Consider the following 27577-nt stretch of genomic DNA (forward strand, 5'->3'; position numbering starts at 1 on the left):
CCCTCTCCTTCCTGCTCTCTCTCTATCTCAAATAAATAAATAAAATCCTTTAAAAAAAAGATGTTTAGTCAAGGGTAGAAATTTAATAAAGTTAATCATTTTAATTGGTTCATGAAGAACATTCTTAAGTGAAACTGGCTTTTTTTTTTTTTTTTTTTTTTTTTTTTTTTTTTTAATGGTCTGTGGCAGGGAGGACTGCAAGCTTTAGGGGCACTGTTTGATTTGTGCTAGGGCACCAGAAGCTCTCCCGGCCATGACTCTTGCTCCGTGTGAGCACATGTCAACATAGTGAAAAGGCAAAGAACATCTTAGTTGGGAACCAATTTTAACCTCAAAGATCTCCTGAAAGGGTTTCTGGGGTACCCCAGGGATTCACGACCTCACTTTGAGCCTCTGGTCTCGGGGCTCAGATGACTGCCCCTCGCTGGACATCTCCCTTGGTAGAGGACGCTCTGCTGTCCAGCCTTACTCTGCTGCTCCCCAGAGTGGCAGATGGACCCAGGCGTAGAATCGTTCTCAGGAAGGGTTATGGAGGCTCAAGAAAGACCTGGAACCTCCTGCCTTCCCTGCAAAAAGTCTCTCCTGGGACCTCAGGAGAATCCTATGGAATTTTCCAGGGGGCATTTTCTCAGATCTGAAAGAAATATCTTTTCTTTTTTCAGAAATCAGTGATGACTCTTCAGAAATGAATGAAGAAAAGAGCCCCCAGGAGCCGCCCAGCACACCCCCAAGCATCCTGCATGGTAAAGAGGAGGGATCGCTGAGTCTCAGCGTGCAGTCCCCAGGAGCCCAAATCGGAACTGTTTGGCTCTAAACCAGTGTTTCTCAACCCTTTTTTCCATTATCACTGCCCTGAGGAGCCCTCTTAGATATTTTTTCCTAATCATAAACACAACCTATGCTATTTTAATACCACACATATATTATATATCCATTTACGTTTAGATAGATAGATAATTATCTTGAGGAGGAATAAATATCTATCTATATACTTCATACATGAAAAGAGTAAAATTTCCCACCCCAATCCCCAAACCAATTTTTCTGCATCGGGGCAATACCACTCGTGCTGAATGTGTTCTAAATACATTCATGGTACTCTATTAAAAGTGCCCAGGCCATGGAACAACATTTTTCCTAAGATCTGAATTTCCGTGTTTCTCATTTGACCTTTCTGGAAGAATTGGGAGGAGAACAGCACATCCCAAGCACAAATGAGCACTATAACCACCTGAGCAGTGCAGCTGAGATCACAGTGGGCCTGCGCGGACAGGTGCCTCTGCCCTCACCACCTCCACCATTGTGCATCTGCTCCCGCTATCCTCAGACGGGGAGAAAAATACGAACATTCTTCTTTTTGTTGGCAATGCAGTCATTGTGTCACAAATTCACAGAACGCAACTCTCAAATGACAAGTATTTGTTGTTAGAAAGAATGGGTTAAATTTGACCACCTTGACATACAAATGATCGTTTTAATAGTTTCTCCCGCATTGCACTAACTTATAGAGTCATTTTGCAAATTTTCTCATGGATATTTCATTTTATTTTTACAACAATCTTTGGAGAAGATTGAATAATGAATTCAAATTTTACAGATAAGATTGAGACATGTAAAGGATGAGTGAGTTTTTCCAAGATCCCGTGGATAAAGGATGGTGTAACAGGACAAGCACCTTGGTCCCCTAGAGCCCTCTTCAGACCCCATCGTTCCCCATGATAAGGGAAGGGACCGAAATAATACTGTCAAAGCTTTGCCAACTCAGTATTATCTGAAACGAGGTGGTCACAAAGTTTAAAGCCTGTTTAAAATGACTTTCTTTCTAATTACTTTCTAGATCCAACAAATAATGGAAATAAACCATCTTCGGGAAAATCTCCTGGGGAAAAGCGTAAGTGTAAAGAACCTATTTGGTCTCTGTTAGGGTGGATTCGATGTTACTTTTTTGGGTCGTTAACGCTCTTCCAGGCTGCAAAAGACATCCTAGACCATAAAAAGATTTGTGCTTTTTAAAACAGTGATTTATTTACTTTTTTTCAACATAGAAAATCTTCCACACTCCAAAAGCAATATGAAGCTGTCATTAGGATTAGCTTGCTGTGTGGGACAAGAACTGCCCTTCCCCTCAAAAACCAATGGCTGAAATAAGAGATCTTACTTCTCTCTCCTGTGTGGAGGTAGGCGGTCAGGGCTGGCATCATGCGCCTAGAATCGCAAACTCATTAGGAATTGCACCACCATCCTCGGGATGTGGCATCCCCTCAGGGGGTCCAGCCAGCGGGTCTGCAGTCCCACCAAAGGAGAGGCAAGGTCTAGGGGCGCATGTCTCCTCCATTGAAGGACGCTATCTGCAGGTTGCATTTAGACATTCTGTTACCATTTCCTGGCTATGAGTGACCTGACTACACCTGACTGCAAAGGAGGCTGGGAAATGTCATTTTTATTCTCGAAGGACAGGTATCCAGCTCGAAGTCAGGCAGCTTGATTAGCAAAGAAAAGTGAGACCAGAGGAAGTCGATTAACCAGCAGTCCCTGCCCTGCGCACCGTGGTGGTGAGCGTTACTAGCGCTCACCATTTCCAGTTCTCTTCCCTGCCCCGACGCTGCATTTCCCAGCTCCTTGCAGGAGAAGGGCCGTGATCACGGGTCTGGCCAATGAGCTGGTGCAAGCGTCACTTCTGAGTCAAAACACAGAAGAGCACTGTGCAGCTGTCTGCACCCCCTTCCCCTGATTGCAGAAGTATGTGGAAGAGGGAGGTGCCAGAAGGCCACGGCAGCGTGGGTCTCAGCACCACCGCAAAGGCTGCTGGGAGACTCCACGTCCTGCAAGGGGGGGGGACACTGTGTGACTGAGACATGCGCTGTCCACATGAAGCCACCAAAATGTGCAGCATAAGCCTCTCCTGGCCTGTGTGATACAATGTTCCCAATGAAATCCACAGAATCTGTACGGGAAGCTATTAATCAGGAAGTGAAACTCCTATTTCATTTGTTTCCCCCACTTTATACCTTAGAAATATGCATACATTTATCTCATTCTATATACATAGAAGCTCATACTAATGATCTATAAACAGTTTTTTCGTTGTGTATATAATACACATATCTGCATATCAGTGTTATCTGTTTTTCTTTTGGTTATACAGCACATTATTGTATAATTAGCAATTTAGTTTATATATGATGGACAGTTAGGGTATCGCCGATTTTTATATGAAAATAGAAATCAGGGGCGCCTGGGTGGCACAGCGGTTAAGCGTCTGCCTTCAGCTCAGGGCGTGATCCCGGTGATCTGGGATCGAGCCCCACATCGGGCTCTTCCGCTATGAGCCTGCTTCTTCCTCTCCCACTCCCCCTGCTTGTGTTCCCTCTCTTGCTAGCTGTCTCTATCTCTGTCGAATAAATAAATAAAATCTTTAAAAAAAAAAAAAGAAAATAGAAATCGTGTTTGTGTGTGTACCTTTGCACACGTGTCCAATAATTTCCTCAGAATTAATTTCTAAGTGTGAGATTACGGGTTGGAGTCTGAACAGCACTGATTTTGTCTATGTAAGAAAATCATTCTTCAGAAAATGGGATTGTTTGCGCTCCCTTTGATAATAGAGGAGTGCTCATTTTCGACATCCTCATCAACATTAAGTAGGACGAAACCTTTTAAAAAATGGGAATCCCTAACCAAACAATACGTTTTTTTATGATTTGTTGTCTAAAGACAGTTTTTGAATAAACGTGTCATTTGTCTTACCTCTCTATTTTCAACTAATGTTCTCTCCTATTTTCCTGGTGTTCTATTCTTCTTTTGCTTTATCTAGTAAGAATAATAACCCTCTATATTTTATATATACTGCAATAATCCTCAGTTTTTGTCTCAATATTATAAGGATGTCTTTTGAAGTGTGGGGATTTTTTATTTTTTAAACAGTCAAATCTGGGGCGCCTGGGTGGCGCAGTCATTAAGCGTCTGCCTTCAGCTCAGGGCGTGATCCCGGTGTTCTGGGATCAAGCCCCACATCAGGGTCCTCTGCTGTGAGCCTGCTTCTTCCTCTCCCACTCCCCCTGCTTGTGTTCCCTCTCTCGCTGGCTGTCTCTCTCTGTCAAATAAATAAAATCTTTAAAAAAAAATAAAAACAGTCAAATCTAATCACCTTTTACTTTTATGATTTTTGCCCTTGAGTTTTAGCTAAGTAAGTCTCTTATATGTGGCTTATAACAATGTCTCTATTTTCTTCTACTCTTGAAAAACAGGTTAACTTGAAAAAAAATGGCATATTTTATTTTATTTATTTTTTAAATGGCATATTTTAAATGTTGATAATTTGGTGTATCTATTACTTCTTTGTTCAATCCTTTTTTATTTCCAACTAAAATGAAGTACTTTTTTTAACATAAATTTATTTATAAAGTATTGACATCTCAAGCTTCTAGATCAATATTTATAGCCATAAGAGATGATTTTTTTTTTCTGTTTTAGGAAAGAGGATAGAACAATATAACCTGCCATCTTCAAAAAGAAGACAGGAAAAAAAGCTCCCAAGAAGTAAGCAAGAAGAATGTATTATTCCTTTGTTCATCAGGGTCCTTACCTGGATGACCAGCATGGCCTCCTCTCCAGCCACATGGCCATCTGGGTATCCCTGGAGCACAGCCAGTCCCATCCTTGTCCCCTAGACCACCCTCTTAAAGGACCTCTCCTCACAAAAGAAAGAGAACCCAGATATCATGTTGGTTCCAGCAGACTTCTTTTCTTTGGGAGGAATAGGGTGGAACTGGACAGGAGGTGTCAGACAGTTTTGAGATTAGGACTGTGTCTAGTCTGGCTGAAGAGACAGGATGAATAGACAAAGCAAGTCTTAATGGGCAGGCAGAATTCAGACTCCCAACATCAAACTGGAGTTAGATTTGGAGTCACTCGGCATTCAAAACCACCTGAACTGACTCATGCCTGCTTATCCTGTGTCTACTCCATGCATGAGAATTCCATTATTCGCAGTATAGGAAACAAAAATTTGTGAAACTGCATTTTCTGGTTCCTCTGCTTTATCTCTCTGCTGTCCTTGTCAGTCTGACCTCTCTCCCTCTTACCTTTCTCCTTCCCTTTTCTTTCATTCTTTGACTCAACACTATGTACCCAAGGGATGCCAGTCAGTAAGGATTCCCTTGGCTTCTGACCATTCTGTGAGCACCCTGGGAGGGCATTTCCCCTCAGCTCCCAACATGTGTCATGACACGACCATCACTGCTTTGGGCATGCTCCAAATTTTCCTTCTTGTTTGTAGTGCCTCTCAGTCTTAGGGTTTGATGCAGGAGGGGACTCAGATTTACTTGCTTGCCTTCTTCTTCCTCTTGACTCTTCCTCCCGATTTCCAACCCCATCACCTCCCTTGGCTGGAGGAAACTCACTCTTTGTCATATGCTGAGTTTTCTTTACCGATGAGAAAGAAAACTTCACATTTAGACCTCCAAACTTGTACTGTTAGCATATAAAGGTAATTTTTGGAACTTAGAAATCCCTTGGGTTCTCAACAAGTTGTATTTCAAGATTTTGTGTAAGGTCTCCAAAACGGTCTCAACTGAGCAGCGACATCTCAGTTCTAGCCAGCATCTGTCTTTTCCCAGATACTTATTGATTTAGTAATTAGGGAACCATGCGCCATTGTGATTTATAAGGATAAAAAAATGCAATCATTTTAATATTTTCAAAAATATGTTCCCCTTACATGTTCCATCGACAAAGGCAAATGGAGTGTGAGGTATGTGTCAGGTACGTGTCCCAAGTCCTGCAGGTTCAGCAGTGAGCGAATCACGAACACCCCTGCCCTCATGGAGCTTACATTCCAGTTGATGCATGTGTAATTAATTGACAAAAAGAGGAGTTGAAGGAGAGAAAGGGAAATAGGATGGAGTATTGTGAGTTCGAGGAAGAAAAAAAAAGATGCACACAAAAAAGGAAAGGACTAACTATAAGAAAATAGCAGATAAAAGTGAGGTACAGGGGTACCGGGGTTTCCTGAAAGGTTGAGAACTGGTGTATGGAAGGGAAGTCACTAACGATGGGGAAGAGGAGGTGCAATGGGGACCCGAATTTAAACTATTCACAAGTCACTATCACACGGGCAGCCTTACCTGGACACAGCACCCGAGAGAAGCTCCATGTGGTGGATCAGGCACCTGACAGGAGGGATGATTCAACCAGGAGCTCAAAGATCATGACAAGGGCCCAAAAGGCGAGGATCGAATGCGTCCAAACCTCTGAATCAAAGGGTAAGCTGGGGACTGAATCTGCCATTCAAATGTTCAGTGGGAGAGGGTCTTTCATGGGGCAGGTACAGGGTTGGGTGTCATGTGAAGGGAATGGTAGAAGGGAGAAATGCAGACAAGACCCCAAGGAGCTGCTGGACGGAGAGCAGTTGTGGGAAGAAATCACGCAGTGCTCCCACTGTGCAGGTCACCTCAGCTGTGCCACATGGCACAGTGTGACCACTTTGCAGTGTCTACTCTTTACATTTCTGCTAGTAGAGTCACCACTGCTCCACTGAGTCTGGGGGCTCCTATCTGATTCAAGCTTGCTCCATGGGAAGAGTAGCACCAATCCTCAAAGTGGACATACTCTTAGGAGTATTTCTTAATGCCTTATTTCTAGAAGCGAAGTGGCTTTGTCAATATTTAAAACTCGCACATACCGATGATCAAATTGTTGCCAGTTTAGACTCCCATTAATATCATACGGATGCTCTTTTTCCTCCACCTCCACCAAAACTAGAAATAATAAGACGTCTCTGTGTTGACAGATTAAAAACAAACAATGATATTCTACTCATGTTTTCCTTCGAATTTCTTTGCACCTTGCATGTGATAGGTTGTATTACTGATATCTCGGAAGGTTATACACCCTTGCCCTGTGGGCTCCAGTGGGGCCATGTTCCTTGACTTGGCCAAAGAAACGTGGACGGAAGTGTGAGCGTCACTTCAAAGCCAAAGCTTTAAGAGCCTTGTATCATCTTTTTCTCTGGCATGGGACCAACAATGTTCTAGACAGAGGTTCCTCCATCCCCAAGATCCATGTACGTCAATGACATGGGACCGCATCTAACTTGTGATGAATGAGTAACATGAAGGAGAAGTACAGTTGGGTTGTTCTAAACCAGCACTTGGCAAACTTCTTCTAAAAGGGGCCAGATAATAGTTTAAGCTTTGCTGGCCATACAGTCTCTATTGCCACTACTCAACACTGCCATTGTAGCATGAAAGCAGCCAGAGGCAAATATATGAGCAAATGCACCTGGGTGCGTTCCAGTCAAACTTTGTGTTCATTTTTTACTAAGATTTTATTTATTTATTTGAGAGAGAGACAGAACGAGTGAAAGAGAGAGATCACAAGTGAGGTGAGGGGCAGAGGGAGAAGCAGACTCCCTGCTGAGGAGGGAGCCCAATGCAGGGCTTGAACCCGGGACTCTGGGATCATGACCTGAGCTGAAGGCAGAATTTTAATCAACTGAGCCACCCAGGTGTCCCAGGACTTTATTTTTAAAAACAGGTATTGAGCCATCAGGCTGTCATCTGCTGATACCTGTCACCAACCACGGAGATTTGGGAGGATCACAATTTACCATAACATCATCTAGCCCATTTCTACCAAGATACCGGTTTTTAAAATAAATTTATTACTAGAATTTTTTCTTTTGAGGATCCTCTGTTCATATTTGCCCATTTTTGTGTAGGATAATTCATTTTTTGTTTAATCACTTACAGAAATGAACACTTTGTTATCTTATTACAATTTTCTCGTTTTATTTGTGTCTTCCAACTTGAGAAATTTTTGGTTGTGGAGACTTCTTTTTTAACTTGATTTAGACAAATCACTTTATCTTTTCCAAGATGGTTTATGCCAGAGTTTCTCAACCTTGACACTGATCGGCATTTGGGGCCGAATAATTCTTTGTCGTGAGTGCTGTCCTGTGCATCATGAGAAGTTTAGCAAATCCCAGCCATTAGATGCCAGTAGAATCTTCCTCCCAGTTGTGGAAAACAAAAAGATTTCCCAACATTGTTAAGTATCCCCCAGGGGACCAGATTGCCCAGCATTGAGAAGTGTGCATTTATGCCCTATATTTCTTCCGTAAATAGCACTTTCTGTGTTATATTTATAAGGTTATATCCTTTATCTACTTCTATTGTTTGTATTAAATACATATATATTATGTATGTATGTATTAAAAACATTTTTATTATATATTATATTAATATATATTAATTTATGAATATACAGCATCTGTAATATTTTTAGCCTTCCTACCTATTAACATGAAGTTGCTATTTTCTCAAGGTCAATGCTATAATGTTCCTTTCACAAGATTCATATCTATCTTGTTTCTCCAAAGTGGTAGAAGACAGAAAAAAAATTACTTTAAAATAGTTGATATATAAAGTATATAAATCTATGTTTCACATTATAGATGACGCTAATCTTTTAAATTTTTTTAGAAAAGAAAGGGGAAAAAGATGTCGGTTCAAGTTCAAGAAGAAGGTGTCAGAAAAATATTCCCAGAAAGCGTAAGTAAGCCAGAGACAGGGCCTGTCCGTCAGGCTGCATGGAGCCCTGGCCAGCAGCTGATTGTTTGTCTCCGTGTCTTCCTTCTCTTCCCCTCCCATCCTTGTCCTCCCCTGCCTAGGTCCCCTTCACCTGCATTCTTCTCCGCTCTAACAAGGTGTCACACCTGACACTCCAGGTGAATGCCGGTGCATACCTCGCGCTGCCTACCCAACCAACCACTTCTGCACTGGGATGGATTCTTCAACACAGAACCCATCAACAAAGACCCAAAATGTTTAAGAGTGAATGATGAACCCATGAGTCAAGTTCTAACATCAACTTCTACTTCCTTCATTCTAAAACTTGGTGAAAACCCTTATGGAACCAAGGCCTTGATGGTGTTCCTATCTGCAAAGAGCTGAGCTTTCTCTTCCTGTGATAGACAGGGGTGCAGGCCTGGTCTTTGTGGGTCAGCTTCTTGGCTTGCTTCTGCCCCCTGCACTCCAAGACCAATTAGGGTCACTGTCGTCCTCTCTTCCTCCTCCTTTTTCCCCTCCTCTTTTTCTGCTTGCATTCATTTTTCTTCTGCTTTTGTGACACTCCCTCTGCATTATCCCCTCTTACTCTCCCTTCCTTCTTTATGCTCTAGTGACATTGTCTTTTTTTTCCCCATGAATTTATTGAATTTATTGTTGAGGTAGAAGAGGTGTTACTTGAGGTGGGGTCCACAGACTGGTGCCATCGACAAACCTGTTTGTGGCAGGTCTGTAAAAAGGAGCTTATAAATTAACTGTGACACTGGACACACTGTCTTCACAGCAAGACCTCCTCGGTGGAGATGCCTTGATTTCTATTCTTTTTTCTTTTTTTTTGAGAGAGAGAGAGAGAGAGCAAACGTGCCCCGGGAACAGCACGGGCAGAGGGAGAAGGAGAGAGAATCCCAAGCGGGTCCACACCCACTGTGGAGCCCGACATGGGGCTCGATCCCATGACCCTGAGAGCCTTGATTCTAGTTTGGTCAAGCTGCCATCTCATCACACACAGACATGTTGAGTAGCACTGGTGTAATACGCCTAAGAAAATTGCACATACCGTAAATGTACAGCTTGAGGAATTAACACAAAAAACTTACATGTGCCCGGCACCTACCTCAAGAAACACAACATGACTCACGCCCACAATCCAATCTCTACCCACACCCCAAATGTCCCCACCAGCCTGATTTCTCAGAGCCTAGGCCACTTTGACACTGGATGCTGCCCTCCTTTCCTGCTCAGGCCTTCCTCAGTGTGTCCCCCTCACACACCCCCTCCCTGAAGCTAATCCCCCTTTCTCCCCTTCCCTTTGCTTCACTCCGTCAGACCTCACCTTGAACTAAGCATTCTCTGTCCCAGCAGGCAAGGGTAGGTCTCCCTGGCATGCCTTCATAGAGCCTAGTGTTTTTTTCCTTCATGGCACTTGTCACAACTATAATTAGGTGTGCACTGTGTGAAAGCCAAATGAGATCAGTAAGCAGTCAATCTTGCTCTTTGCTCTATGTCCAGCTTCTCCGTGCCTCCCACAGTTTATGCTTAAATAACTGTCAGATCAATACATTACCTATTCTTCTTTACAAAGTATGGATACCAATATCAGAGCCTCCATTTACTCATACAATGCAGTATGAGCTCCAATGACTACTAACATGGAGCTCCGGAACTTTCCTCAGGCCCTGTCTGTCCATGAATGATTTTCACCTTGTGCCTTTTCCCTATGTTCATCTAGCCAATCAATAATTAGCTTTTTTCCCCATTCTGCTTCTCCTGGTCTCTGTTAAGCTTTCTTTTTGTTTCCTCCACCATGCTTGTCATTTCCATGAACGCTCTTGGTTAATTGCTTGCTTTTCCTAGCAGGTTCCTCATTGTTTGCTCACACTTATGAATGGTGATCTCATAGATGCGGGAGAGCTCCAGGCAGGCCTTCCTCTCGGGGTTCCATCCTTAAAAGCCTGTTTGCAAGAGGAGCAGGCGAAACTAAGCTAAAGGCAGGACTATTGGGAACAGATCAGAGAGCTGTCCCGCCTGAGGTACACGGTGGTAGCTTCGAAAACACTCGGGACACGAGGTCCTGCCTGACTTGGTAAGCTGGCTGCACCAAGTAAAGGAGGGAGTCCTGCTTGTGCCCACAACCCTGCACCCTGGCTTGCTGCCCAGAACTGCCAGTGCGACCCACTGTTTCCGCATCTGCTTGCAAGCATGTCTGGGACATCTGGTTTTTGGGACCTATATTCACCATAGGGAATTAAGGAATTAGTTCCATGAGACAGAGAACTGTACAAGGTCCCCAGTGCCCTGCCAATCCCCCTTGGGGTTTGCAGTAGTAGTCCAAAGTTACCTGTGACTCTGCCTTGTCATCCACATTAGGAACCCCCAATGGCGAATCTTCCACTCAACTTTGACAATAATACGCACTTACATAACCCTGCTAGTAAATTGCACAGCCAAGATTGCAAGCCCATCCAATCTGGCTCCTGAGGCTGAGCTGTCATCCCTGAGCCATATTTATTTGAGTGGGCAGAGTCTGGAGACAAGTATTGGAGCCAGCCATCCCATACAAGAATGTTGGCTGGCTCTTGAAACTAAGTTCTTCCCATCCCCTCATTCCTACCCAGGCTTGCTATAGCCCTGCCCCTCCAAGGCTGGGCATCTTCCAGGATTCTGTTCAGGGGAGCCATCCCTTCACTTCTCAGGGATCTTTGCTTTCTCACCTGACTCTAGTTCACATCTTTCCGAAGTAACTAATGGTTTCTTCACCATTGATGCTGCTCTGTTCTTTTTCCAGTGGTGCTCTTGCTTTTTCATACATTTCCTTTTGGCTCTTTTTTTTTTTTTTTTAAGATTTTACTTATTATTTGGCAGAGAGAGAGAGAACAAGCAGGTGGAGCAGCAGAGGGAGAGGGAGAAGCAGGCTCCCTGCCGAGCAGAGAGCTGGACACAGGGCTTGATCCCAGCACCCTGGATCATGACCTGAGCTGAAGGCAGACACTTAACTAACTGAGTCACCCAGGCACCCGTCCTTTTGGCTCTTTTAATAAGAATTTGAGGCAAGAGAGAAAGTTGGACTAGTTGTTTGCCTAGCCTTATTCCGCAAGTAACAGCCTGTATAACGCAACATAAGCCACGGTCAGAGCTTTCTCCGTGCCCGCAGAGACAGCTCCTGTAGTCTATCCGGAATGACTCCACCCACAGTGAGGCTGGGCAAAAAGAAGCAGGAATTGCTGTATTTATTTTAAACTCTTTTTAAACTTCTCCTGAATCAATACCCCACATCCCTACTCAGGGTTTCACAGTAGCCAAATCTCTCCGTGAGCAATTTGCAGATTAGTCTAGAGTTCTTGGGGTTTTTCTTTTTTACTCATAGAGGAAGAAACAGAAAAGCAATAAAATGAAAAAGGACAGCAAAAAAATGAAGACTGACACTAACAGCTCAGCACTAAGCACCTCACTCATCCTGCCTTGGGTTTAAGTCAGGAGATACGATTAAACACAAGGACCTTTCCTGCAGCTGCATGAGGACCATGGAATATTTTGAGCAGGCAACTTCTCTCAGCACAGAGGGATAAGCAGGATGCTTATGAATGAAAACGCACTCACCAAAGAAGCCCTATATGTTTCACTGGTCATTTTGTTTGTCGTAGTGGTGGTGGTGATGGTTTTGTTTATCAGAAACTGTTCTGTCCCTGTTAGCCAGTCTGCCACTCAAATGGAAAACCTCCTGCCCGTTGACCAGAGGTCGTCCCCCATGTCATTTACGTGATTATTGTTGTTATTACTATTATCAGAATTCAGGGAAAGGAAAATCCATGAAGGAGAAAGAATGAAGACTGAGCAACACTACACTCTTCTACTTTCCCTTCTACTTTCAGAAAAGCCCAAAGATGAAACTATGGATTTTCTCTCTCCTGAACTTCCTGTGACCTGTGGTGAAGCCAAAGGGATTTTATATAAGGAGAAATTGAAACAAGGTGGGTTTCTCCAGCTTCTGCTCTTTGGAAGCCTAAGAACCACTAGAAGAGAGGCAAATAGCCATGTGTTTAATCATCCAGGAAATAAACCTGGCAAGCTAGGCTGCAGAGAAAGAAGTGCTTGTTAAGAAAGAATTTGCACTTTTTTGTGTCATGGTAAACCTGGCAGCTGGGCCACGCCATTCCTACATGGAAGTCATCCAGGGACCTACTTGCCACATGTAGATGTCACGTAAAATGCAAATCCTCTCCCATTCCCACACCACTCCTGCCGGGTTTAGGGCTTCCTTCAGTCTGAGAGAGGAGGAATCCAGACTCCCTTGCTACTGCTCCCTCCCCACAGGGAGTCTCTCTGCACCCAGCCAGGTAGAACAACCACAATTAGGGATTTGAGGTTTAGGGTGAAATCACAGAGAATGACATTGGATCTGGGAATGGGCCATCTTTATCTTACAGGGTCCTCAGAGAAGTGCATTCGGAATGAGGAGGGGGTTTGGTTCACACCAAAAGAATTTGAAATGGAAGGAAAACGGACAAAAACAAGGAAATGGAAGCAGACTGTGCTTTGCAGAGGAAAGCCCTTAGAAGAGTTGCTGAAGGTATTTGACAGGGAACGATGGGTGACGGGTTTAATTCCTTGAAGGATAAGTGGAATTTCAATAACAGAAATGTGAAGGAATTTCTGTTAGGATTCCACAGCATGATTGAGAAAGAGCTAGATTTTTCATAGAAAAAAAAGTTGTGGGTGATAAAGTTGGGAAGGCAGATTGGTGGTATCCACAGTGGAGAACTTTAAAGGGTTGTGAGGTCAGGAGAGTTTTAAGAAGCTTAGTCTGGGGTGAGCTGGGGGGAAGGCAGATGGGGACACAGACCAGGAGCTTCCCTGCACCTTTTGCCCAATAAAGGCCTCCTCCAGACCCAGCTCCATCGGGATCCCTGGGTGATGCTTTTCCAGACCACCCTGTCTGTGGTCAGTCTCTCCTCCGTACTTCCCCGGCTCACAATTCATCCTGTGAGCAACAAACAAGGCTACTGGTCTTTGGGGTCCCAGAACCCAACATAAAGCCTCCCAAAACACTCAAAAACTTATAAGCTCAAAAACTCCCGAAAACACTCAAAAAATTATCATAAGGACTTTACCTACAGAAGGAGAAATGGAGAGGAAAAAGTGGTGGGAAAAGAGCTGGGAAAAAAAGGACTAATGGGTCTTGGGTTTGAGTAAAAAAAAAAAAAATGATTTTATCAAATGAAGTCCAGAAGAAGAACTGATTGGAGGATGGAGCTAATGTTTCTTTCAGACACCTTGGGTTTGAGACCCAAGAGGATGTCCAGGTACGAATACTCACTAGGAAGTGGGAACTTCAATATGAACAAAAGAAGAGCCTGTAGAATAACCTCATTCACTGACCCCTTCTCTCTTTCAGAAAGGACTTTTGCTCTGTCCTCCAAGAATAAGTGTCAAGAGAGAGGTAAAGAGCAGGTGAATTTCTACCACATTTTCAGTCACCATGTTGCAGACTCTCTGCATCCAAAGACTCACCTTTGAGTCCTCAAGTTCCCCAGCCCTGGGTCACCTTTACTTTCAGGCATTGCGTCTTCATGACAATGGCATTAACACACTGGTACATGTACGTGCCACCATAATTTCATAGTTAACTTGAGATGGGGACACAAATAACTCTTAAAATAAGGACTAGGACAAAAACCGATGATTTACATGTGTTTTAGACCTGGATATTTTGGATGAATACAAACCAAAGGTGTCAGAAATAGAATGTTGTAGTTTGAAAAGTAATTATGAAATGGAGGTAGACAAGAACAGTATGTGAAAGAGCAAGAAGACCATTCTTGATCGAATACAACTATTCCTCAATTCAACGTGCTCATTATCAGTAGCACCAAAATGGAGTAACGTTTGAACTGAGCTTTGTCTCAGCAGAGCTTCCCTCAAGGTGAAAATGGCCGTCATCATTGTCTGCACCAGCTGCTCCTCCTCCGCCTTCTTCACTTGCTTAAATATGTCCTCCAGAGGACATACAAGTCTTATTCATGAACTTCCCCTTAGATCTGAAGCTTAGGCAGAGGCAATGGTGCCTTTCCCCTGTTACCCTGGAGGCTGGCCTGACCCTTGGCTGGATTCATTCAAAGTTTAAAAAGACAAGGAATCTCCCAAATGTTTATTGTATAAAACATCTTTTCCATGCTGATTTGAAATACCTTAATGTGTACAGGGGTGCTCCTTGTAATAATGTGTACAGGGGTGCTCCTTGTAATAATCAAAATTAGGGACGAATACAAATGCCCATCATTATTATAAAATAAACTGATAAATTTATTGAATGGTGTTTTAAAAAAAAAAACTGCATGGATATAGACTCCTCCTCACTCAATGGAAAACTACCTAAAGGTCCTAAGTCAAGAACACTTTCAGAAGCTTTAACTACTACTACTAGTAGTAGTACTAGTAGTAGTAGTAGTAGTAGGAACCCAATTTTGTTTATGTGATTATGTAGGTCTATGATTGAAAATATATCTGGATGAATTGGTTATTTTGGGAGAGGATTATATGAGACATTTGCCTTCCATATTATATATTTATGTACAGGTAGAATTTTTATAATGACCACTTATTACTTTTGTAAACAGCAAACAAAACAATAAAGATATTTTAAATCCAGAGCATTAATTAATGGCCCCAATATTAAAGTTCCTTCTCACTCACAATGCCACATGTCAGCACATTATAGTCAGAAGCACACTTGACCCAACCTTTCGGTCCTGCCTATCAGCAGTCACATTGGGATAGTGAGATAATTTGTAATGACTACAAATGGATGAATGCAGGCCTCTTCTTTTGACATTTAAAAATCAGTCTTACAACATGGAACCCATGGACCTTCCCCTCTGTTAAAATAGTTCATAGAATCCAGTATAAATTTCAAGCATCAAAACTCATGATACAAGATCTACTTCAGGCAGGAGTGATTACCTCTACTGTTTCTCTATTTGACTGCCCACTTCGGTCTGTTCTTAAACTTGGGAAGAATGAGTGGTGCCTCACCGTGGATGACTGCAACCTCAGTGCCGTGGCCCGGCAGACAGCAACACTAAAGCATAAGCCAGCTTGTGGAACCAGTTAACAAGCCAGAGCAAGAGAAGACAGACCCCCGTCACTGAGACTCCTTTTTTGTTGAGCCAGGTGTCTTCTAATTGCCGGCAAGGGAGTGGAATCAGCCCTACACCAAACCTGGGTCCAGATATCAAAACTGGTGATGCACTACATGCACGGAGAGTATGAAATGCTTTATTACTCACATGCTGAGGCTTTCTAGGGGGAGCAGGGCAGGCTCCCAAGCTGGGCTGAAAATGGCCTGAGTAGTGAGGGGGAGTAGCCCAAGGTTTTATTACGGCTGGGGGGCGGCGGGGTGAGAATTCCCTTTTGGGGGCCGAGCTTGTCTGGTTTGAACTTCTCACTGAGGCCAAGAGGGGGGGCCCATGAGCTTCCTTATCCAGTTGCCCAGATGTGGTAAAAGGCCTTCGAAGAGGGAGGAGTGGGACTATGAAGATGTCAGCCATCAAACATAAAGCCAGAGTCAGAACACAACTGTGGAGCTGAACATTCTTTCTCTCTTTCTCTGTCATATCATGTGTGTTAGAAACTGTTCCACTCCAAAGCTTAGGGAAGGGGGTGTTTTGTGCTGGTCACAGCCTATCAATAACCAGTGTTGTTGCTGGACCCGCCTTTGTGGTTCTTATTATAATCACAAGATGCCCTCCAGCAATAACCATCAGGAAACTGGGAGGAAAAAAAGTTTATTATTTACAGGACCTGGAAATTACAAAGCACATCTGGGGCCATACATACACTGCTGTCTGCAGTACACTCCACAAAGTGTGAGAGATAGATGGAGAGAGAGAGAGAGAGAGAGGTAGAAGAAGAGGGAGAGAGAGAGAGGGAATGAGCATAGGCGTGAGGCTCTGCCTTTATTGGGGTAGAGGGTAGGGGCCTAGGGTTTCTCGGGCTCACTCTTAACTGGTGAATTTAAAACATAAGAGCTAGAATTTAAAGTGTGGGAAGGCGGGGGGCGGGGGGTAGGTGGCACAGGGCACCTGGGTGGCTCAGTTGTTTAAGCATCTGCCTCCAGCTCAGGTCATGATCTCCGGGATCGGCCCTGTGTTGGGCTCCCTGCTCAGTGGGGAGTCTGCTTCTCCCTCTCCTTCTGCCCCTCCCCCTGCTCTCTCTCTCTCTCTCAAATAAATAAAAATCTTTTTTTTTAATTTAAAAAAATAAACAAACAAGTGGCCCAAATAGTCAGTTGTTGAAATGAACCAAGATCTCTAAAACAAAGGAGCCTCAGTGGGGATTGGTGTCCTGGCTCTTTATCTAGTTGTGTGGCTGGAAATGTGTTTACTTGAGAAATAGCGAGATAGCTGTGTTTATCGGGGTCCTGGGGCAATCAAGGCTTCAGTCAGGCATTTGCATTATAAAAAAAGGGGGGGGAAAACCTATCAGTGCTCACACCACAGAGCGGCTGGGGCTCTGATCCAACTGAGGTCTCAACTAGGAAGAGTGGGTATGTCTGGGCTACTTGGGGAACTGGCGTCTGCACCCTGGACCTGGGTAGGCCAGGTGTCCAGTCAGAGGGCAAGAATGGCCATAGAGTGTCAACTGTAGGGACAAAGAAAGGCAGACTGGGAAGTTCAGGGATGGGAAGGCCAGAAAGATCACCTGAACTTCAGGGCTGGTGGGGAGCCCTCTTTATGGAGTCCTGGGCCCCTGAAAGTAGAGGGATTTGTTCAGAAAGGCTCCCCAGTGAAGACAGAGATGGACTCACCCCCAAATCAAGGGGAATTTTTGCTCTGGCTGAGTGGCTAGATTTTATTTATTTATTTGAGAGAGCACGAATGAGCAGGGGGAAGGGCAGGGGAGAGGGACAAGCAGACTCCCTGCTGAGCAAGGAGCCCAACACAGGACTGGATCCCAGGACTCTGAGATCATGACCTGAGCCGAAAGCAAATGCTTAACTGACTGAGCCACCCAGCTGCCCCTCTGAGTGGCTAGTTTTGAGAATGGACAGAACATTTCCATCCCTGAGGCCCCACCCAGGTCCTTGTACTTGTGTTGTGGACAGTTGAGGGTAGTGGTAGGATTTCTCTCCTTAGATATGACTGACCCCAGCTCCTTCAGTCCTTTGCTCCAGCTCCTGATGGCCTGCTTCCCACCTTTTCACCAACCAGAAAGATGCCTCTTCCTGAGTCCTACCTTTAATGCAGAGAAAACATGTCCTTGTGTGTGGAGCCTCCACTGTCCATCTTTTGGGGTCAGGAGTGGAACCAGGGGCTCCTGCCTGTAGGTCCTTATCCAGCAGGAAAGATCGCTTATAGAATTTACTGGATCACATTTTAAGGCCACGAGAAAGACCATGATTTCAAAGGCCCACAAAAAGACGCATTTATACAGCTGCTCTCTGTCTTTATGTTTCTGTTTGTCCGCCATAACGTCAGGAACTGTCTGGGTCTGCCCAGCACGCTTGCCTGGGAGGGCACACAGTGGGCGGGCACAGCTCTGAACCCAGGCAGAGGCCGCCTAGGAGCCAGTCTGACTCAGGTACTAAGTTGTGTTGACTCTGCAGGGGAAAAAAAGCATCTTGTTTTTCCAGGTTGCCTGGAAATGAGGAGGTTGCCTAAAGCTGTGTTTTCTCAAACTTCACGTACTTCCAAACCACCTGGGATCCTGTTAAAATGGATTTCAATTCAGTAGGTGCATCTCTGACCAGCTCCCAGGTGACACTGATGTGGCTGGTCCTCAGACCACGTTTTGTGTAGGAAGGGCTTAAATGACCTTCTAGTCCCTTCCAGCTCTGACCAAGTGTGGTTCAAGGGGACGCTTGAGGATTCTTGCTCTTTGCCCTGGGGGAGGGCTCGTCCTCCCTCGGCACTCTCCCTGAGCACCATGGTCGGGCTGATGGGAAACATCCAGAAGCATGGTGTGTTCCAAAGGCCCTTGGTGTCAGTGCCGACGCCAGCAATGCTGCGTTATGTCCCCTTCCAGTGGGAAAATGCCAAGGAATGTGAGGTGTGCTGTACAGGGGGACCACTGCTCTGCTGTGACACTTGTCCGAGAGCCTTTCATGAGGACTGTCACATCCCGTCAGCAGAGGCAGAGAGGTTAGTGAGTCGCAGCCTTGCCTTTTGCACAGACTCTGCCCGAGCTGCCTGTGGTGGCTCGTCTCCAGGCGGAGAGCAGGACCCGTGAGCACCGCGGCTCAGGTGTGACCCAGAGCGGCGCGATGGGGCCGCAGCCTGTGTTCTGTGTGGCGTCATGCCAGCACCTGGTCTCTGAGTCTGTGACTGAGCCACCTTGACTCCACCTTGCCACGGCCCCTGGGTGCTGTCCTCTCCTAGTTGTACGACCCTGACTCCTGCCCCTGGGGACTGAGGATGGGAAACACCAGGTGTTCGTGTTCTGAGCTTTTTCAGAAAAGGAGGGAAGCGTGGCCTGGTTCATGCATTTAACCATGGGCTCAGTGGCTGATAGAGGCCTGGATCCCCAGGGGTGAAGGCCCAGTTTTGACACTTGGGTGTGACAGGCAGGGCGCCTTGTGCTCCCAGCAGCTCGGGTGGGGAAAGGAGAGCCCACCACTCACCCTGACACGGCCCTCCGCGCACTGAGCCCCCTGTTGCCAGCCTCGATGGGGGGAGGGTCGTGGGCTCAGGCCCCACGTGGGGTCTTGGAGACTCTGGGAGGAGTCCCCTTCATCTCCCAGCTGTGTCCACCGGCCATGCCTGAAAGGAGGACGGTGGCAGCCGTGGGAACAGGGGCTGTTTCCAGGGGCCTGGCCCTTGCTCACTTACGCCCGACCTCTCAGGAGCCCGTGGAGTTGCACCTTCTGCCAGATAAAGGAGTCTTCGGGAAGGCAGCAGCGTCACAGGGAATCTGAGGTCCTGGAGAGGCAGATGCAGCCTGAGGAGCAGGTGGTGAGTTGGGTGCCCACCCCAAGCCTTCTCCTTACCCCGGACACGTGAGAATTCCAGCAGGTAGAGGGTGAAGGGAAGGGCGCCTGCGGGTGCCTGCAGTGTCTGGCTTCAAGGACGGCGATTCGGTGCCCAAACAGAGTCCAAACAGGGTTCGATGCAACCCATGGCTCTTTGGCAAACGGCTGGCTTTGTCTGCCTGTTCCTGTTTGTGCCTGTCTGTCCGGGCACAGGCCCGGCTTCGCTTTCTCAGAGCTGCATTTCCTTTTAAAGCTCTCTTCACATTTTACAGAAATGTGAGTTCCTCCTCTTGAAGGCCTACTGTCATCCACAAAGCTCCTTTTTTGCCGAAACCCCACATAATGTAAGTGACACCTTATGATTCTCGTCCGGGCATCTCTTTTATGTAAAACTCGTTCTGGAATTTGGGAATGCGGCTCCTAAGGGCACTGCTGTCTGCAGAGAGCAAGTTTGGTTGCAGACCCTGGGGGGGGCGGGGAACTCCCTTGTCCAAACTCCACCCACCGCGTCCTAGTTCTGGAACACCCGGCGACTTGCTCCGTCTCCCGTGCACCTCAGTTTCACCTTCTCTTAGGTGGGAATGTCTTTCTTACAGACAGGAGGGGGTTTAGAGCACCTGCTCAGGAGACTTCAAGTCCCGCCTCTACCATTTTTTTGCTGTGAAATCCTGTGCAGGGGGTTTAACTTCTCCTTCCCTTGGTTTCCTCATCTAGCAAATGGGGGTAATCAGCACGTATCTCAGCGGTTGTTGTAGGGCCGTATGTTAACATGGCGGCAGTACTTGGAGCAGTGACTGGCGGAGACGAGTCCAACGCTAGTATCATCACCTCTGTTGTGTTTCGGTTGGATCTCTTCCAGTAATAATGTCTGCACTAATATCATCCTTTCGGTGCCTTTTCCCTAGATTCGAGATTATGGAGAGCCCTTTTAAGGAAGCCATGTGGTTGGACCTGATAAAGGAAAGGTTGACTGAGAAAGTGTATACAGTGGCATGGTTTGTTCGTGACATGCGCCTGATCTTTCGCAACCATAAAACATTTTACAAGGTAAAGGGTGTCTCCTGTTTTCTCTGCACCTCCTTTCCACTTTTTCCCTAATTTCCGGGACAGCAGAACTTTGCAAGAATTGTACCAATCCTGTCCTGGAAGGAGCTCAAAAGGAGTAGGATTACAGAAGAAGGCAGCCTCTAAATCCAGGGGTGGGAAGGAGGAATTCAGAAAGAACAGCGAGCAGGACAGGGAAGTACCCTTGTCAACAGTGCCTGACAACAATCCGTCCCCAGTTCTAGGACAGGCGGGATAGTCGCGCTGGGAGCAGTCGATCCCATCCTGCCTCCTTGTTCAAGCGGGGAGGAAAGGTGGTTTATGGTCACATTGTTCTCCATGCCTCAGAAATACAGACATAAGTGAAGGAATTAAGCTTCATGAAATAACTTAAACTCCCAGGATGCTCGTGCTTGGATTTTTGTACTCCTGAATTTCCCAGAGACCCAAATCTCCAGAGTTGCCCTCAGATGGTGTTGGCTTCGTCCTTTGTCGGTAGCAAGGGACAACTAGCGGAGCTATCCTGCAAACCAACAGGTTGTTAACTCGAGTCTTGGAGTTTATCCCGATTCACACTATCATTTGTACAGACGTTTCTCGGGAGGTACCTAAGGAAGATTTCCATCCCCACCCAGCCTCCTTCCCTTCCTCCGGGGCACGAGTTGGCATGGTCACGAACCACAAATTGTCAACTGGTGTCTGCACGTGGAGCTGGAGGGAGTGTGCACCCAGGAGCCCCTCCATGCCCGGTGTCAGCCTTGGAGAACGGAAGGCTCATCTTTCCTTCAGAGGGTGGCCTTTCAAGAAATGCTTTATCTCCATCTATTTTACCCCAAGCTCAGGCTTTGCAGTGATCAGAGTCAGCTCTCCAGTCCTGGCCACCAGTCAGGTCCAAGTTAGGAATCAGGCAGAGGCTTGTCCATTTCAACATTGTGGCATCAGCATCTCCCTCCCGCCCCGCGCTCTGCCTGGCGGCTGGGAAGCTCCCTGGGACAGGGAGGGTGGGTCTCAAAAAAAAAAAAAAAAGGCAAAATTGGAAGTGCTTTGATCGTCCTAATCCTTTGTCCTTAGACATCTGTTTGTTTGCTTTTTTTTTTCTCTTTCAGGCCTCCGACTTTGGTCAGATAGGATTGGACTTGGAGGCAGAATTTGAAAAGGACCTTAAAGAGGTGTTTATTTTTTGCAAAGCCAATGAGAGCAGCTTCCAGACTCTTTGACCCTGTTCTAGAAAGACTAAGGCTCCCCAACTTCAGGATCCAGATGACATGACCCCGGCCGTCTTTCGACTGCCAGTGAGTCTGGGATGCTATTGGCTGCCCTCTTGACTCAAAGCCAGAACCTTCATACCATCATCATGCCTTCTTTTTGTTTGTTTCTACACCTAAAAGTGTGTGTGTGTGTGTGTGTGTGTGTGTGCGCGCGCGCGCGTGTGTAAAATATACCTCTAATCCCAGCCAACACCGCAGGCCTCTTCTTTGTCAATATTTCCATCTCTCTTCTCCCACAGTTAGTTATCTATTCTCATTTGCTCAACTAAACTATAAGGGTAACAGCTTCAGAATTTCTACAGTCCTACCAAAATGAAAAACAAACTCAGTTGAATCCTAAATTGTGTGGAACTGATTTTGTTTCTGTTTTATATATATATTCTGTTATATTTTGTTTCTGTTATATATATTCTGTTTTATATATATATATATGTATATTTCACATATCATTGCAGACTATTTTTCAGAATTTTGCACTGTATTTATGAATGAGTTTGGTCTGTAAGCTTCTGTGTCCTGTCAAAATCAGGGCTATCCCAGCTTGGCACAAGAATGCCTAAAACTTTCTACCTTTTATATGCTCTGGAATAGTTTATAATGTTTTAAATGAACCAACTCATAAAGTTATACAGCCCAATGTTCTTCGAAGAGGTAATACTGACCATGTTCCCTGCCTTTTCAGGGTCATTCAACTATTCAGATGTTCTCTTGCTTTTTGAGTCAGTCCCACTTTTATAGTTTTCTAAGAAGTCATTCATTACATGTGTCATTTATACTTGGCCATATTTCTGCCATATTATTTTCTTCCTTCTCTTTGGAATACTTCCATGGGATTTTTGTCTACATTTTCTTTGTTTTCACCTTCTGTTCTGGAAGGCATTTGTAACAGTTTTTAATTCTAATATTTACCTGCAAGTTCTCCAACTGTGTTTTTAATTTATTTTTTAAATGTCAGAGCCAGGGGCACCTGCGTGGCTCAGTCTGTTGAGTGTCTGACTCTTGATTTCAGCTCAGGTCATGATCTCAGGGTCCTGAGATCGAGCCCCCTGTCCCTTCTGGGGTCAGGCTCTGAGCTCAGCAGGGAGTCGGCTTGAGATTCTCCCTCCTTCTCCTCCTCTCCCCCTGCTCCTGCTCTCTCTCAAATAAATATTCAAATGAATAAATAAATCTTTAAAAAAATAAATAAAATAAAATCAATAAATGTCAGAGCCAAAAATAAAAGATCTTCATTGAGCCACATATTTAAGCCAAGGTGTTTGTCACGTTTTATGTCCCTCAGCTTCCTAACTCAAATGGGGAGGAATTCACTATTTTACAATATGGCTATTTATTATCATTATTAAATGCTTACTTTGTATTATTTTAATTTTATTCAATCATATTATATAAGTCATTATTTTGTTATTTTGACATTATATAAATGATTTGTTACTCCAAATATCTACCAAATGGAAAAGCAAAAGTTGCAACTACCATAACCCATCTTCACGACAACATTAATGCTGTGAATTAATGTTGCTGGTCTTTTCTTGCAGTGACTTCTCCTTGCTTCTTTTTTTGCTCCTTCTTTCAGTCAGTGTATCTGTAGGTAATTTTCTGAGCCTTTGCACAGCTCTGAATGTCTTCTCTGCGTTCACGAATTCACTGTTGGGCTACAATATGTATTTTATCACAACTTCTCACCTTCAAAATCGGCTGAGACGTTGGTCCGCCGTGTTTGGGCATTTTGGTCCTACACCTGGGAAGTCTGCGTTCAGCCAGAATTCTGTTTCTTTGTTAGTGTGCGGACACATAGCAGGTTTCCTCGCTCTCCCTACAGTTATGTATTTTTGATGGGACAGGATTCAATGTAATATTCTTACCATTGGTCTTGCCTGGCACTCTGCCCTCTCAATACACATAGCCAGTTCTTTTGTCAGCAGCTGCATTAAATCTTTCTGATCCTTTTGTTCTGGGCTCTCTTTCAAGAACATCTATTATCCATAAGTCGGCTCTCCGTTCTCTGGCCTCCTTATTTATCATTTTAAAAAAAGAAAAAATTAGTTCTGGGAAGCACTCCTCTTCTGAGGTCATTAGTCTAAGACTTAAATATACTAACTCAAAACAACTGCAATTCTATGGTCAATATTTTTAAACGAATTTTTTTAATCATTTTAATAATGCTAATGGCTCTCTATTAACCAAGCAAACTTTTCTTACCACAGTACTTTTCTTTTCTCAAGACAAAAATAAAAAGTTACTGCCACTACTGAGGTGTCCTAATCTGTGTTTCTGATTTTTTCATTCTTACATAGTGTCAATAGAGGAGTGTTATGGCCGGACTTGTGTCCCCCACCAAACTCGTATTTTGAAGCCCTGACCCCCAGAGTGCCATACTTGGACACGGGGCCTGTAAGGAGGGATCAGCGGTTAAACGAGGTCACAAGCATAAGGCCTTAATAAGATAGGATGAGTGTCCCTATAAAAAGAGGAAGACACCCCCAAGATGGCTCTGCCCCTGAGCACAGAGGAAGGGGAGAGGTGAAGAGGCAGCAAGAAGGAGGCCCCCTCCAAGCCAGGAGCCAGCCCTTTCCTGTAGGGGATCCCTGGCACCTCCATACGGGACTTTCAGCCTCCAGAGCTGTGAGGAATAAATGCGTGTCATCTAAGCTGGGGGGTTTGCTGCAGTAGCCCTGGCCGCCCACTGACACAAGGAGTGAGCAGCACCTTGGGACCCCACTGTCCTCCCCCACCAGGCCCTTGGGCGGGAGTGTGTGAGAGCCTCCATTTCAGTACCTGGTGTCACAGACTCATAAACAGACAATGGAGAGAGATTCCCCAGTGTTTCCATAGGGGGTGAACCACCATACGGACTGACCACCTATGATCCAGGAAAGGGCGGAGGCAGCTTGAGCCCTGACTTAAGAGAAGCAGGTAAAGAAACAGAATTCCTTTTATGATGTGGGAAGGGGACAAAAAGGACCATAAAGACTGCCTCTCCTGATGCCGTTCTGGAAGGGAAGATGGGGGTGGCGGGGTGTTGGGACGGCCGTCCCTGCGGTGCAGATCTCTCCTCCCAGCGCACTGTCGGTGTACCAGGATAAAAGAACTTCCCCCCGCCCCAGTGTGTACCAGTGGCCAGGATGGCTGGGTATTAAATGCTCGCACATCCATTTGTGACCCTCTCTTCCGCTCTGGCCCTGGAAAGCTGATGCACGTCTCTTTCTCCTATCACAGCTCTGGCTTGCTCTATAACAGGAAAAAGAAACCCGACAACATTGAAAGAGTCATTTATTCCTTTGAAAGTTTCAACAGCTATCAGTTTAGTTGCCATGACAACCGAGACCCCATCCCAGGAGCCATCTCTCCCTTTGGTTCCCTTTTGTTGTCCTACTGCTCCTCTAGTTTTCACACTATTTCTACCCATAAGAGCAGGGTTTGGTTTATTCTGCGCCACTCAGCTGACCCTCATTCTCCCCCAGTCCCTTGGGGAGGTGGGCTCCGGCCTGTTCTTCTCTTCACTTCCCACTCCCAGGCCCGCCCTCAGGCGTTGGTGACATCCCAGCACACAGGCCAATTGCTTCCCCCGGGGAACCCCATCTAGTTCTGTCCCCAGACTGTTTCTCCCTTCCTGATCCAGCTCGGTTCCGTTCCTCCCCTCCCGCACTGGCCAGGGCTGCTGAGAGCCTAGGTCAGCCCAGAACTGGCCCCGCCAAGCTGTGACCAGAGGTTATAAATGACTCTAGAGTGGTCGGTCCCCTGCAGCTGGGCAGGGCTAAGGCTGCAAAAATGAACACAGAAAAGCTTTCCACTGGGAGTGACTGGAGGAATTGTATGTAAGAATATGCTCCCTCCTCCAGCCGATACCAGAAATTCAACCTTGGAGGGGCACCTGGGTGGCTCAGTCTGTTAAGCATCTGACTCTTGATCTCAGCTCAGGTCTTGATCTCAGGGTCCTGAGTTCAAGCTTTGCATTGGTCTCCAAACCCAGTGTGGAGCTTACTTTTCTTTAAAAAATAAAAAAAAGGAAAAGTAATTCAACCTTGGAAAATTCATTCTTAGGAGCTGGGAAGGCATGGTCTCATGGTCGAGTACACCTGCCCTCAGGGGAGGTAGACTTCACTGGCAATCAGCATCTGGCCTGAGTCCCTTTCTCAGATGCTCTCCACTGTCTGGCAGAGCCAGGCCCTGCAAGCAAGCTCCCATCCCGCAGGTGGCTGGGGAGCTCTGCCTCCAGCTGGCCTGGTCAGTCCTACTGGGAGCCTTGGCCTCTCCCCTTCCTCCTCTGAGGAGACTGACTGCTTCTTTCCTCCTAAAGATACTCCTTAGGGGCGCCTGGGTGGCACAGCGGTTAAGCGTCTGCCTTCAGCTCAGGGCGTGATCCCGACGATCTGGGATCGAGCCCCACATCAGGCTCTTCTGCTATGAGCCTGCTTCTTCCTCTCCCACTCCCCCTGCTTGTGTTCCCTCTCTCGCTGACTGTCTCTATCTCTGTCGAATAAATAAATAAAATCTTTAAAAAATAAATAAATAAATAAAATAAAATAAAATAAAATAAAATAAAATAAAGATACTCCTTAATTGGAACTGGGTGTGTGGGCTACAGGATTCCAGGCTCTCCCTTCTTCCATTGGCCCTGGAAAAAGAGAAAGAAGAAAGAAAGAAGAAGAAAGAAAGAAAGAAGAAAGAAAGAAAGAAGAAGAAAGAAAGAAAGAAAGAAGAAAGAAAGATGAAAGAAAAGGAAAGAAAGGCTCAGACCCTATTGCTTTTAAGAGCCACACCACTGAGAAGTGACACACGAGATCACGAAATCCAAAAAGCCATTGTCTTACTCATTTTTCCCCTGGTCTCAAGGGGGCCACTTGCATCTCTAGAGCTATCTAGAGAAAGGAATCCCACCCAGTAAAGACCCTCCCAGCAGAGGATTCCTTTGGGCAGTGTGCCACCAGGCATGTCTGTTGGACAAGACCAGAGCTGAGATGCATGGGCACTGGGGACACCGTGCCCCATGAGCAGCCATTGGCATCTGACTGTTTAGAGCAGGTGACACCCCTGTGGGAACCCTCTCCTCTGTTGATCCAGATGTGACATGGAGGCCAATCTGCCAGAAGACAGCACGAGGCCCTCTAGCGGGGGAACTCGGCAGTGAGGACAGGGACCCAGGCCTGGACCCAAGGCCTGAGTGTCAGCAGGAAGGAGTGGCTGCAGATCTAGGATGTCACTGCCACCAGAACTCCTCCGTCCCATCGCCCCGGGACAGAATGGGTTCAATGTGGAGGGACGGTTTGGCACTCTCGGGAGCGAGAGGAGGCAAACACATCCGTATTTCACAGGAGTGACACTAAGGTTTCAGCCTTTAGACTCTGCAGCCCTGCAGGCAGAGAGCCGGGCACCGGGGCTGTGGGCTCAGACCCAGCTCTGCAGCGATGCCCAGCGATCAAGGCCCAGACCGAGGGGCTGGCTCTGCGGATCCCCTTGAAAAGGAAGATCACGCAGAGCAGGCCCAGGCCCGCAGGCCCCAAAAGACAGGAAGTGACTAACAATAGCTAGAGATAACCAGAAGCCCCGCTGGGAGCAAGAGATAACCAGCCGGTTCTGCTTCTCTAAACAGGCTTTCCACCACAGGCTCCCTGAACTTCCCTCCAAAAGCTCTGGAACCCCGCTGCCCGGGACCCAGAATTTCCAGCACGAGCTCATCTGCGTCCGCCAGCATAAAATAAACCCAAGCTCTCCTATTTCTCCGAGTGTCGCTTGGTTTC

At 45.9% G+C, this 27577-nt stretch overlaps 1 protein-coding gene across 1 annotated transcript in view; it reads left to right on the top strand.

Moving 5' to 3' along the window:
* Window positions 1-22216, top strand: part of SP110 (SP110 nuclear body protein) — a 38460-nt gene extending 16244 nt beyond the window's left edge. Inside the window, 15 exon segments of the mRNA XM_040639330.1 lie at window positions 663-743; window positions 1838-1891; window positions 4471-4536; window positions 5734-5760; window positions 6117-6260; window positions 8481-8549; window positions 12434-12532; window positions 12989-13131; window positions 13957-14001; window positions 18585-18700; window positions 19402-19510; window positions 19800-19871; window positions 20433-20450; window positions 20452-20574; window positions 21678-22216. Of these exon segments, the coding sequence (XP_040495264.1) occupies window positions 663-743; window positions 1838-1891; window positions 4471-4536; window positions 5734-5760; window positions 6117-6260; window positions 8481-8549; window positions 12434-12532; window positions 12989-13131; window positions 13957-14001; window positions 18585-18700; window positions 19402-19510; window positions 19800-19871; window positions 20433-20450; window positions 20452-20574; window positions 21678-21788 (1277 nt within the window). The 3' untranslated portion in view covers window positions 21789-22216.
* Window positions 22217-27577: the final 5361 nt, after the last annotated feature.

The sequence above is a fragment of the Ursus maritimus genome, unplaced genomic scaffold (genome assembly GCF_017311325.1).
Source record: "Ursus maritimus isolate PB19 unplaced genomic scaffold, ASM1731132v1 scaffold_1, whole genome shotgun sequence".
NCBI classification, from domain to species: Eukaryota; Metazoa; Chordata; class Mammalia; order Carnivora; family Ursidae; genus Ursus; species Ursus maritimus.